At 42.6% G+C, this 13,746-nt stretch overlaps 1 protein-coding gene across 9 annotated transcripts in view; it reads left to right on the top strand.

Annotated features, from left to right (window-relative positions):
* Window positions 1-13,746, top strand: part of QRFPR (pyroglutamylated RFamide peptide receptor) — a 66,216-nt gene that overhangs the window by 42,478 nt on the left and 9,992 nt on the right. For 7 of the 9 annotated variants that reach the window (XM_085578312.1, XM_085578315.1, XM_085578314.1 and 4 more), the window contains 4 exons: window positions 11,510-11,668; window positions 12,242-12,303; window positions 13,055-13,290; window positions 13,624-13,721. In XM_085578312.1, coding sequence (XP_085434438.1) covers window positions 11,510-11,668; window positions 12,242-12,303; window positions 13,055-13,290; window positions 13,624-13,721 — 555 coding nt within the window. Of the gene's footprint in view, window positions 1-3,236; window positions 3,707-11,509; window positions 11,669-12,241; window positions 12,304-13,054; window positions 13,291-13,623; window positions 13,722-13,746 lie in introns of those variants that run through there. The other 2 variants (XR_014954935.1, XM_021554914.4) reach the window with 1 other exon arrangement.

Raw genomic sequence — 13,746 nt, forward strand, 5'->3', positions numbered from 1 at the left:
TATGCAGGACAAAGGTATGTGTGTATGTACATATTTCTCATATTTTGGTGAGCAAGGCAACAGCAAAGTTGCTCAAATCTTTGAAGTGGGAATGTCAATTAAGTAAAAATAACTCCTTTTGTTTGACAAAGCAATTTTATACCTTTTTGGTTAAGAAGACTTGCACAGCCTCTCTTTCCAGTTCTAGATAAACATTTTTACATGGCTGGTGATTTCAGTGCGTGGGGAGAGTCAGGGCAATCCCACACAGTTCTGCTCTGTGGCTGCAGGAAGCAGCAAAAGCTGGAGCAGTGGGTACAGGATAAGGCAGAACATGAGGCACTGCCCTGAAGAGTAAACACTTTTCACTACCTGACAATTATTTGTAGCCCAGGGAAACAGAGAAGTCATTTCAGTAATTTCAACAGGTTCGAGATGAGGTTTGTAACTCAACCCGTTTAACTCCAAATACAATTTAATTCAAGTCAAGGAGCGGGGAAATACAGTTACTAGTCATTTGCCCTACAACCTGCATGATGTCTCTGCTCTTATTTTTTCAGCTAAGAGGATGGATAATGCTCAAAGAAAATGAAAGTTCCTGTAAATCTGACATTTATCTTCTCCATGTAGGTAAATATTAACAAGAAAAGCTATCTGTAAAATGATCTGCATTGGGCCTTTCTTTGCATGCAGAAAATTCAGCTAAATCTGCACGAGATGGAATGGCACCCGTCCATTGCCTACAGCTTCAAAATTTGTTTATATTCCGTGGAATAACCATCCAGATGTTGTTCATTTTCAATGCTATTTGATTACTTGTAATGAGCAATCATAGTAATAAAACAAGGATATATGAAAAAACAAATGTCCATGCTAACCATAAACCCAGGCTATATCTGCAGTATTTAGGTGAGAGCTTATTCCCATTTATTTGTTCCTGATACACTTGGATGCTTTTTACAATGAACAACACAACACTGCAGTCCAGGATGACAGACTGGCCTCAAGGTTTAGCCCTTTATCTATAACAGGAATGAAATCTGCTGAAACACATCTGGCTTGTATGTTAATAGAAGAGCTCCTAAATGAGGTTTCTGTTACCAGCACAAAGTGGAGGAGGAAGAGGGAAAAGAAAAAAAAGGAAAAGGAAAGGATGTGTGCACAGAGAACATGAAGGTGGCTTCAGGCTGTACCAGGTGTAGTTGGTGGATAGTTCAAGGGAAGGTGCTGGGAAAACAGAACTCAAAAGAACTCTGTCTGTGTGATACAGAGCATGAGCTCAGCAGGATCATGATGGGAAAAAAAGACCAAGTTTTCCAGCCAACAAGGCAGGCCTAAAGGCATGTGAAAGAAGCTGTCAGTATCTAAGTCAGTCTAAAGAGCATTTGCCTTCCACAGCAAGGCTTAGAAAGCCTGTCAGAAAAGGTGCTTGGTGACATTGGTTTCAAGTGAAAAATACATGGAAACGCTGCACCCAAGCAAAGAGACATCTCTCACCATGGGACAATAAAGTTTTTACCATGGACCTATACCTTAAGAGAGGGTTGTCAGCACTTGGAGGATTGAAGCAGCACAGGTTAATACAGGCATTGGAACTTCTCTCCATTGATTTCCACTTAACAGAATCTCTTATTTTTCAAAGATGACACAAAATACCTTTGGTCTTATTGAGCATATTTATTTTGCTGCAAATGAATTGGTAGTGAAATCTTCCTTCTCCAAATTTCCTTCACAAGCCAGAAACTCTATAAAAAAAAACAGCTTTTGCTATACTTTTCTTCATTATTTTCTAGAGGTTCCCTTGTACAGGTAAAATTATGTACCCAGGCCATGGAGCATCCGTTCTATACAAAATGTAATTTTGCAGCATTCTTGCTGGTGATGTGGTTTCCCTACGAAACATCTATTTCTGTGAGGGTGGGAAGTGTTGCCAGAACAGGCTGTCATATTGTTATTGCCTTCTCTGCATACTTTTTGGTAATTTCTTATGTGACTGATGAAAGCAAATTGTTGCCATTCAATGCAGTATCATACAAAGGGGATATTACCTGTGATAGTGAGAAAGCTGTACTGGGCAATTTAAATTAGGCAGGAAGAGAAGTCAATGCATATTTTCAACTTGGTCCCTCTGTTAGACCTTAATTATCATTATTATCCATATTTAAACTGCAAAGGCTTTTTTTTTTTTTTTCTTTGCAGCCACTTAGCTGAGTGCACCTCAGCAGCCTCCATGCCCTTACCTGTGTAGCCTTGCCAGCCAGGTTGTGTGGGATGGATTCGGTCACGTCCTCTGGCGAGAGTGGTTGTAGGAAAGGGGTCTTCAGGAGCCTCCTGTCCTCTCAGTGAAGGTTAGAAAACTGCTTTTCTGCTCGAGCTTTGGGCAGGGCTTGTAGTGGCATTGGCACAAAGGGGGCTGGAAGGGCAGATAAAATCCCTGCACTGTCTTGTTTGGGCTGGGCATGAACCAGCAGCAGCCTGACCTGCTGTGGGTGGCATGAGCCCCTCCCGTCACGTAGGAGGCCATGTTCCCCACAGCATCATCGCTTTCCTTTCCCTCTCAGCCTGGTCCCAAAGTGAGGAGAGGTTGGTTTGGGAGTTGCAGCACCCGCCTTGGGCATTGTGCCGCCACACTGGGCTGGGGAGACACCGGTGAGTGGGCTGTAATGTGAGGGAGCAGCTACGAGCGGGTCCCAGTGCAATGGGAGGTTGAGAGGCAGGTGTATGAGGGTCTGAGGGGAAGCTCTGAGGGGTGTCCCAGCGCTGTGAGGGGGAGTTGTGAAGGTGTCCCGGCGCTGTGAGGGGGGGTCCCAGAGCTGTGAGGGCTTATGAGAGAGCAGCGCTGCTGTGAAGGGGCGGGGAGGGGGGGAGGTCCCGGCGCTGTGAGGGCTTGTGAGAGAGCAGCGCTGCTGTGAGGGGGTCCCGGCGCTGTGAGGGCTTGAGAGAGCAGCGCTGCTGTGAGGGGGTCCCGGCGCTGTGAGGGCTTGTGACAGAGCAGCGCTGCTGTGAGGGGGTCCCGGCGCTGTGAGGGCTTGTGACAGAGCAGCGCTGCTGTGAGGGGCGGCGATCTGAGGCGCTCCCCGCGCGCTCGCTCCCCACAGCAGCCGCCTCGCGCCCGTGCCGCCCCACGGCGCCGGGGCCGGGGCGGGCGCGCGCCCGGCGCTGATTGGCTGCCGCCGCCCCCCCAAGCCCGACGCGGCCGCGGGCGGCGCCGCCGCCCCAAGTTTGTGTCGGGGCGGAGGCGCCGCCGCCGCCCGCGGCAGCTGCCGGCCCTGCGCGCTCCCTTCGCCGCCGTCGCGCCGCGGGGAGCGCCGGACGGGCGGTGGTCCGGCCATGGCGGGGCGCGGGCGGCGGCGCTGAGGGTGGGGTGCCGGTCCCCGAGCGGGCGCCATGCGGTCCCTGAACATCACCCCGGAGCAGTTCGCGCAGCTCCTGCGGGACAACAACGTGACGCGGGAGCAGTTCATTGCTCTCTACGGGCTGCAGCCGCTGGTGTACATCCCGGAGCTGCCCAGACGCACCAAGGTTGCCTTCGTCCTCATCTGCGTTCTCATCTTCGCCCTGGCGCTCTTCGGCAACTGCTTGGTGCTGTACGTGGTGACCCGCAGCAAAGCCATGAGGACCGTCACCAACATCTTCATCTGCTCCCTGGCGCTCAGCGACCTCTTCATCGCCTTCTTCTGCGTGCCCTTCACCATGCTGCAGAACATCTCCTCCAACTGGCTCGGCGGTGGGTGCCGGGCCGGGCTGCGGGGAGGGGGCAGCGCCGCCGCCGGGACCCGCGTTCCCCCTTCTCCGAGGGACCCTTCCTGCCCTCCGTGAGGGACCCTTCCCCTTCCCGCCCCCTGCGAGGGATGGCCTCTCCAGCCCTCCCTCGGGTTGTGTTAAAATAACCCAGTCCTCCTGCTTGTATTCCTTCAAAGTTGCGGTGTGCGGGTGGGAAGCGGTTCGTTGTGTGGAAGCCTTGCCGTACTACTTTCTCTTTTTTTTTTTTTTTCCTCCTCGCTGAGTAATGAAATCTGTCTGGCAAGTGAGGTATCACTCTTTATACAGCTTAAGTTCCTCTGACAGCGGTCAGCTCGTAGCCAGTGCTCCTTAACCTTTTGTGAGGAAAAATAATGTCCTTAAAGGAACAAGTGACTGAGAGGACATGTGGAATATATGCTGAAATAATGCATCCTTTTACATTTTTAATTTATTTTTTTCCTTGGGAGCTATGTTGTATTCCTGTTGATGTGAAGAACCTTTTGGCAAAGCTTCCCTGAAGTCTAGAAAGAAGGAATATTTTTTTCTTTTCTATGCATCCCAGTTCCAAAGTAGTAAAGAGCAAGCAGAGAAAGGCGCAGTAGAATTGTATATGGTATTTATTTTCCTGTTTTTATTTTTTTTCCTTTAAACTGTGTTTGACAATTATAAGTGGAAAAATAAAAGGGGTGGTTTTGCAGCAAGTAGGAGACAACATTTTGTGCAACCACAAATTGAAATATTTTTCAGAATATTTCAGAATGATCAGGAAAGGTGTTGATAAAGTGACACATTGATGTTTCAATTTCCAAGGCTTACTGTGTTTCTGTTGTTTGTAGACAACAGTGATGGTTGTCAGAACATGGAGATTCAATTCCAGAACTTCCCACAGACTAGAATGCTGGGTGGGAATTGGCAGGTCAGAGGAGACTTGGAGCACATGTGAGAAATGGGCTTTATTACATGAACTGCAATGAGAAGTGATGAATCCAGAGCTCCTGGGACTAATAGTAAGGACATCTGGGCTATTTTCTTATGAGCTGTTTTGGGGAAGATAACCTTTCTGATTCTTCTCTCTCCTAAGGAAGGCTCTGATCTGTCAGTTTGACTAAACATCTGATCATAATCAGATGAAACCTCTGTGTGGGGTGAATTACAGGAGATAGGGCATGGGCATGTGGAACAGTATGGGGAAAATGTCTTTATTGACACTGTTACTGAGGGTGCCTGACAAAATCTAGAAGTAGTGAATGTAAAGGTCTAGCATAGTTATGACAAATCTCTTCAGATATTCAATATTTGGGCAGCTAAAGTACAGTGATCTCTGGGGATTACTGTATTTTTTTCTTGCCCTTTTTGCTGTGCTAGGGCATTTTCAGTACAAGTGAATCTATAGGTCTTTTGATCTGGTGAAATCATTACCTTGAACTGACAGAGTGTTTGGAGCACATACTATCATGGATGGGTGTTAACCCTTTATTCTGGGGGATGGGGGCTGTGAAGTGACGTTGAGGAAAACAAATACACAAACTGATGGTATCCCAAGGGTATCTGGCTCCTGATGCTTTGTGCGTGAGTGGTGATTACAGTTGTACTGCAAATCAGAGCCTGCCAGTCCTGGAAGAGTCTCTTCCTTGCTGACTTAACTGGTTTAATATGCCTTTTGCCTTTCATTTTGGAGTGTGAAAAAGTCTTATTCTCATCCACTGTAATGCACATCACTGAGTAGTGCAAGATCCAACTCTGTTATGAAAAAGGTGATTTGACTTGTGATGTATCCTCGGTGGACAAAGTGGTGCATCCTGAGACACTTGATGCTGCTAATAGATTGGGGATTCTGAGCCCTGAGTCCCTTTATATCTTGATTTACTTGCATCACTAAAACAAGCATCTGTACTAGGCAATGTGAACCAAGATGTGTCTGTTTTGTACTTGTGTTTAATTTAGAACTGATTGTTTATTTCCATGCTCGTATATGTGTGTTTCTGTTTCTTCCCCTTCTGAAACCCACAGAAGAATGGGAGAGGGGAGGAGAGAACTGCAAACACTGCAATGCAAACAGAAGAACAGCCACAGTTTCAGAGTAGCTGAAGCTGTGACTTGTTCCATCGTATTTTCACTCACACACTCTTAACTTCACCTGCAGTTAAAAATCTCAGTGTGCCTCACTTTGCCTGATGATCAAGCAGCATTAACACAGACCCTTTAACTCTTTGTGGGTTAACAACTGGAAGCAGCACCATAGTGACTAAAAAGAGATTTGAACCAGTCTTGCCTTTGATTCTCTGGTGTCTTTAAGAATCTTTGTAGCTGTGTGAGTGTAATTGTGACAGTATATTATTTGATTTTCCAATTTAAACTTCGCAGCTGAAATGGCTGTAATTTCATGGGGAGCTTTGAATGAAAATCCAGCATACTCATCTCTGTAATGCAGAAGAAGAAAATGTAGATTGTGGCTTTGTCATAAATGATCTCTGGGAGTGTATTTATTGATAAGAAGAATGAAACAGGAGCTCAAGTGGGAGTAAATGGATGCATACAGCATCCATACATCGTGTCGTGGTGCAAGCTGAAGCAGTTGAGGACTTGCTCTCATGTAGTCATAGGTGGGAGGCAGCAGTAGTGGTCCTGTCGGACTGATGGCAGCACTATTAAAGATAAATTTGGGCTTTTGTATCTGGGTCAAATATTACAACAGTTGTTTTGTTTCCTGACACTGCTTAGTTAGCTGAGTGTTGTCTTTACAGAGCTACCTGGGCCGACGGGAGAATTAATTTAATGTTGTCTAATATAACAGTCTTGGTGAAACATGAGAGCATAACTTGAGTTTACAATACAGCCAGCATGGCCCTATGTTCTTGTGCATTTTGTATCTTATCAGTTGGAATGGGTGTTCTCAAGACAGGTGTCAGAGGGTGACTTTGCGAGTCATCTGAGACACTCCTGAATACTGAGGTGCCCTCCTGTATCTTGTCTGTCCTCCAGCTGCCCCTCAGGAGAGGGGTGGGTCTTCTGTATGGTGCTCTTCTGGTGCCTCTTGATGTGACAGCTTCTTCTTCTGTAAAAGCTTGATGAAAAACTGACACTTTCTACCCAGCTGAGTCTTTAAGGTGCTTTGTTACTTACCAAATGTCGTGTGTCCAGCAGTGTGTTACCTTAGAACTTCACTGTGTGAGAACACATTCCTTGCTGAGGGATGAGAACTAAATCTTGCATCTATACCAAGAACTTATGTAAAACAATGCATTACCCAGGTATGCAACACCCTTAGGGATAGCATCTGTGTGATGATGACTGATACGTACTGCCCCAAGTTACAAAATGTGAGAAAAATCAACTTGCTTGCTTCAAGTGAGGTGGAGAGAGCTCATTACAAACTGTGACAGAAATTCTAGTGCAAGGGCATGATCAACAGCATTCTACCAGAGGAAGGAGCAATTTAACTTTTATCAGAGAATAGTTTCAGGCTTTTACTTTTATAATCGTGATAAAAGAAGTGATATTTGAAATGACTTAAATCACAGTTCCAGGCACAATGCCCGATAATGAAGGCATAAAATGTTTATGGGAATGCCATTTATATTTGCAGTCTCTGAATGTGTTATTACTGGGAAAACTATTGACTGCTTGAATAATCTATGCAGTTTTTAGCAAGCAGTGAATAAGGAATACTTTTAGTCTCTTGAAAAAGAGAAGCAATTAGTTATTTTCATTCCCAGCGTTCTGCTGCAAATGATTTACTTTCCCAGTTGAAAGTGGTCAGTATTAGATGCTGCAGTGCTGTCTTGACTAACAAGACAGTGGAAGTGTTCTCTGAAAGCTTAACAGTGTGGAATTTAAACATTTTGGTACATGCTTAAGATATTATTTAAATTATTAAATTATTCAGAAGAGTCAACACTTTTCTCTACTGCCACTAGTGCAGAAATTAACATGGTTCCAGTGATTTTGAAGTGATCCCAGCACTTAAGCCTTTAACCCAGCACTGGGAAAACTTATGGAGTGAGATTTCAATAACCTTGACTGAACCTCACTGAAGTGGGCTCTTATTCTTTGTGTTTGTTTGTTAGTCATATAATCTCCAAACCATGTTCCAAACAGCCACATTCTTACCTGCCGGATTATAACAAAGATTTAAGCTAGTATATTCCTTTAAAATCTTGTGTTACTCTGTGTTAAGTCTGAACACAAATGTGAGCATTTACTTGAAATGGTTTTAATTTATGTGCTTGACACAGCTGTTTTTTTGCCTATCTCAGTCTTCTTTTAATTTCACTGTATTTACAATGATGTAGTAGCGTAATTAATTTTTTTTCCTCAAACTTACCTTGTCTTCCTTACAATAAAATTTGGCACTTTTTTCTGAGTTTCTCCATAAGAGACTTTCAATTAACAGCCACTTGAGAATGGGGTTTTATCAATTTCTTGCTGCAGGTGAAGCTTGTTCTACACAAATGGATTAAATATTAAGTGACATGTGCATGCATTATTCTGAAATAATTACCTTATTTAATGGTAGATTTCATTTTCCATGTGCAAAGGCCTGTTAATGTTTGTAATTTGAAAACATAAGTTATTTGATTTAAAGTATTGAAAGATTTGGAGAAAGTCTGTAGTAATTATCTAAGCAGTTGGGCATGGCTGCTGTATATTTACAAATAAAACAATGGATTTGAAAACTAAAAAGAGGGTTGATGTGAAGAACATTGACTATTCTGCCAAGTACAAGGGCTCCTGGTATCTCAGTATTAAGTCCCATTCAAACACAGTAAGGATGGTGGATGGATCTCAGGCGTGTTAATGTCAGAATTCCATTGAAGCTGATGGCTCTTCAGTTGGCCCTGACATTCTGAACAGTTTATTTCCCTTTTTCCCCCAGGCAAATCTCTTTTAAATACTTGTGTGAAGGAGGTTGCACTTCCTTGCTCAACAGTCTCTTATCCTTGAAGGAGGTTTGAATTTCAAGGCATTTGAGGGTCTTGTGATTTCAGAAACTGTAAGCATTTGTGTAATTCAGGGCAAGCACAAGAGCCCTGAAGGGATATTACATTGTTAATAACAGTGGCACCCTGAGACCTTCTGCATGGTGCAATCAGAAGCTTCAGGGAAGTCGAAGTTCTGTTCTATTTTTACTTTTGGTACATTTTTGGCTTTTTGACTAGCTTTTACCTTCTATTCATTTGAAATTATCATGGTGTTTCTTGTTTATAAAAAAAAAACTTTGTGGCTGTTTTGCTGTGGCCTCCAAGTCCCCAAAGTGTGTGCTGTGTGCAGGTGTGTCTATTCCAACCATGTCTAATGGAAAATATCCTTTTGCTTCCCATTTCTAGAAGTGCTAATGTTGTTTGTCCAGCTCAGTAGGCTCAACCTGCAGGCATTATGTAGATTTTTGCTTTTAGCTACTTTTGTATAGCTTAAGTGCTTACTTTGTTGTGTGTGTGTCTTCAAAAAGATGAGTTAGGGGGTTTACGCAGCCTTTTCTCCTGGAAGTTCAGCTCAAGGCACAGTGAGTGGTAGTCTTTGCTCTTTGATAGTGTGTTTGCTGGGAAGAAAATGAGAAGACATCTGTAAAAAACAAAGAGCATCTGGGAATTTGAGTTCTCTCCCAGTTTGGGGTGTTCCCTTTGTTCTTTAAATAGCTGGGCACCTGCTGGAAATTCCACCAGACTGATGGTGAAACTTTGTCTCATTTTGTTACTTGAGTATTAGTGATACTACTTTGCTTCCTAAGAATACCCTGGGATGCTGGGACTTCAGTGGAGGAGTAGTGCATTACAGGGAAATCCCTGTAAGGCAGGTATAGTTCAAATGGATTTAATTTAGGTCTGGCCTTTTTCAAACTGTAAGAAATAGCCTGTGGTGAAAGTTTGTTTTTTTAGCTTTGTTTTGTGTTTGTTTGTTTGTTTTCAGTTTTCTCCCAGCTTCAGCAGTAAGACTTGAACTAATTTCCTTAGTGAAACAGGAACTTAAGCATTTCATTAACAAGTTCAGGTCTTCTGTTTGTTATTTGTAGCAGGAGTCCCTTCTAACTTAGTGAAGCAAAAATGTAAAATCAAGTCTTCGGTTGCATTCACTGTTTGCTGTATGCAGAGTAGGTAGGATTTGAGCTTGCCTTTGGTTTTATCTCACAACAGAAGTTTAAGCCCACTGGGTGAAGGATGTGAATTTGACAGAGTGGGTCTGGTGCTGTATGTGCAGCACATTCTGTACTGGGTGTAGTGAGAAACTGATGAGATGCTGAGTTAGTAAAATATTGGCTCTGTTTCATGAGGCAATTTGTTAGGCATTTCTGATGCCAAGGAAGAAGCAGGGGGAATTTTATTTTATAAATTGCATTTGATTCAAGATGTCTTGTCTTGCTTTTCCTGATGCTCTGGAAAAATGCATACTAGGTGAAAAACAGACATGCAGCCCTACATCCTCAATCATGCAGTTCCTACTGGCCATGCTAAGATTTCATTCAAGGAACTTAAAACTGGTTTAGGCCAGATCTGTGTGCACATTCATTGTGTTGAATATATACTTGAAAGGTGCTTCCTTTTCACCCATTGCTATTTTTCCTCTCCTTCCCTTTGTGGAGTCACAGGAAAAGGGATTTTTGAACAACTGGAATTGGTAAGACCAGTAGCAAACCAGTTCCTTCTTGTAAGCTGGAGTGGCTTTTAGCCTGGCCTATCAAGTAGAAGTTTCCCTGTTCCTTGTTCCCTTCACAGAAGGTAGGATTAAGTTTTCAGAGTTTTCTGTTTGTTTTCTGTCTGTTTTCTATGCTGTTACTGCTTAAGGTTTCTGGAGCATTTTAAAACTTGACTGAAAATTGGATCAGATACTTCTTAGGCTGTTTTGAGTTTATGGATTATATCTGAGTAAGGTATAAAAAATAGTCTAGTAAGGAAAATAACCCTGACTGTTTCTGGAATGAATAGCTGATACTGAACTGTAAGAGTGTAAGGGAACTGTGGAAATACGGACAGAGAAAATTATCTCAGGGTCAAAAATGGGTAAATGAAAAGTAGATTGTAGATTGGGAAGGGCATTAAGGTAAGATTTCTTACATAATAATTTGTACCAATTTCTAAGATGGCTAGGACTTGAGAATGAGTAATAGAGAATGACTGATAAGTTAAGAATTGAATATACACTTTGGAAAGCTGTGGCAGCAATAAAAGTTGAAGTTGTATAAACACAATGTATCTGTGCAACTTAGAAAATGCAGGCAGGAAATTGCACTTGTTTTGCACAGTAGCACTAACATAATTTGGTAATCAGCAGAGAGGGAGACTTGGAGAACAGAAGGATGATGAAGAGGTTGATTTTTCCTCTTACGCCGCCTCCTCTGTGTATCTCAGTTGACAGGATCATGCATTGAATGCTGAAGTGTACAGATAGTGATGTGTAAACAAGCTTAAGGAACACATTCAGAAAAGGCAAACTTTTAAACAGGTAGCACTCAGACCTTCATGAACTGGAGAGTAATCTGCCAAAATGAAAAAATAATAAATTGCTCTGTAACTTAACGTGGTTGAAAACAGATGATAGAAAACCTGGTCAAAAGTGAAATAGGAGTAAGTGTCAGACCAGTAGTAGAGCAAGTGAATATGTCCTTAGAAATCTTGGCTTTGCAGATGTGTACAATAAAGAATTGCTATGGAGAGCTGCATTGACAAATGGCTTAAATAGGTGACTTAGCAGTTTAGATGTTACAATACATCTAACAGTCTTGGTCTGTTATTTTTAGTAATGGAGTCTGGTGTTAATAGCTGTTGCATGCCTTACTTTCTGATCATTGCAGGTGCCTTCGCTTGCAAGATGGTGCCGTTTGTTCAGTCCACTGCTATTGTAACTGAGATTCTTACAATGACCTGCATTGCTGTGGAAAGACACCAGGGAATTGTGCATCCACTAAAAATGAAGTGGCAGTACACCAATAAAAGAGCTTTCACGATGCTTGGTAAGATTTTAAGCATTTCTGGTAATTGAGTGTGGGAAATAATCTTCAGTGTGGATGACATGGCAGAACAGAAGCCTCTGATATGACCAGTGATTCAGAGGCAGAGTTAATTGACCTTTATAAAATAGCTCAAGGATAGGGCCTACAAGTAAAATATTCACTAGCCAAAACTCTCACAAGGGACTTAGCTTCTGAAGTAAAAAATGTACTTAACAAAGATAAACCTTTAGCAGCCATTTCTTTTTTTTATTTCAAGCAAAGTTCAAAACGTACAAGCACTGCTTAAGATATGTCACAGGGAAATGATTCTTCCCTTGTTACACAAAGAGATTTCTTTAATGCTCCTTATGCAGATTAAGTGTTTTTCTCATGGAATATCAGTAAATGGAGGTAGCTTGAGAAACTGAAAGCTGATGTCAAAAAAGCATGCTGTTATTGATGTGAGTGTTGACTGATAGAAAACTTTGTTCTTTGCTACAGTTTTCTAAATTGCCTGACTTTTCAAAGCTGTTAAGCTGTTCATAGCAAATCCTGCTTGTTGGACAAACTATGAAAAAATGTATTTGTTTACAGGCATAGTCTGGTTGCTGGCTCTTATTGTTGGGTCACCCATGTGGTATGTGCAACGGCTTGAGGTAGGTTAGGTCGAATGGGGATTTGCTTATTAAACTCAGTCCTTGCTGGATCTTCCTGGACCTTTAGGTGAAATGGAGTCAGCCTCTGTGAAATTAGAGGGGGGTAAGGGAGGTGGAGTTTTGGTTCTGTGTGCCAGCCTGGGAAAGGCTAAGGATTAGAACTTGCATGCACTGTGGAAGAGGGAATACAAGCAGGGACTAGTTAATGCCTACTCTCCCTAATGACAGTAGTTACATCTGTGATTTGCACTGTGGCTTTCTTTTGCACTGCACACAGGAATAGAGGGCTAAGATTGCTGTTTCAGGATGACACAGTTCTCCCCGAGATCTGGAAGAACTGTGCTTAGTTTAAGATTAATTAGCTGCTCATTATAGTTGAGGAGTTACCACACACATTTGGAGGTTGGGCAGGAGGCGTGGCACAATCTGCTGCTTGTGAGTCTAAATGTTAATAATTTTCTTGTTTTTTAAAGTGGCTAACGTGAGGTTTCTGTAAATCCATCTTTACTTGCAAAATGTGTAGCCAAGTTCTCCTCTGGCATGCAAATCAGAGCATCTCCCAGCCTCTCTTTGTCAATTTGGATTAAACCCAATATTTGATTGGAAAAGTGCTTGTGAAAGAATTTTGTCACTCTAAAAAAATCTGTTGAATTTGCATTGTTCCATTAAGAGCAAGGAATATCTGAATGTGCTTGGATTTTACACTTGGGATAAACACCTTGGTGACACATCTTCTTTGCATTTGTTGCAGGTTAAATATGACTTTCTATATGAAAAAGTGCATGTTTGTTGCTTGGAAGAATGGGCCAGTCCCATTTATCAGAAGATATATACGACCTTTATTCTTGTTATACTCTTCCTTCTTCCACTGATGCTGATGCTTTTCTTGTACACTAAAATTGGCTATGAACTCTGGATTAAGAAACGAGTGGGAGATGCTTCAGTTCTTCAAACCATTCATGGGAACGAAATGTCTAAAATATCAAGGTTTGTAAGCAAAATGCACTTGGAACTTGGACTTCTAGAAGGCTTTTTTCCTGACTTTTTTAGTCTTCCTGAATAGAGTTAAAAATTCCTTGCAAGACATACTAATGTCTTGCAAAGTGCTCTGCTGTCCCAAAATAGAGAAATCAAGTGCTAGTTTTATATGATGATGCATTTTTTTCTTTCCAAGGGGATTGTGTACTTCTGAGCTTTCCTTGAGGGTTTTGTTTGAATCTGCAGCCATCAGAACACAGTCACAGATCTAACTTGAAGAGAGAGATGTAACTGCCGATCAGTTCCCAGTGATTCAGTGTGGAATTCTTGGTGCAATTTCAGGAAGAAGAAGCGAGCAATTGTTATGATGGTGACAGTGGTGTTTCTCTTTGCAGTCTGTTGGGCCCCTTTCCATGTGATTCACATGATGATGGAGTACAGTGAGTACCTGCCATATCTCACAAA

This window comes from Lonchura striata, chromosome 4 (assembly GCF_050655825.1).
Source record: "Lonchura striata isolate lonStrDom1 chromosome 4, ASM5065582v1, whole genome shotgun sequence".
Taxonomy (NCBI): Eukaryota; Metazoa; Chordata; class Aves; order Passeriformes; family Estrildidae; genus Lonchura; species Lonchura striata.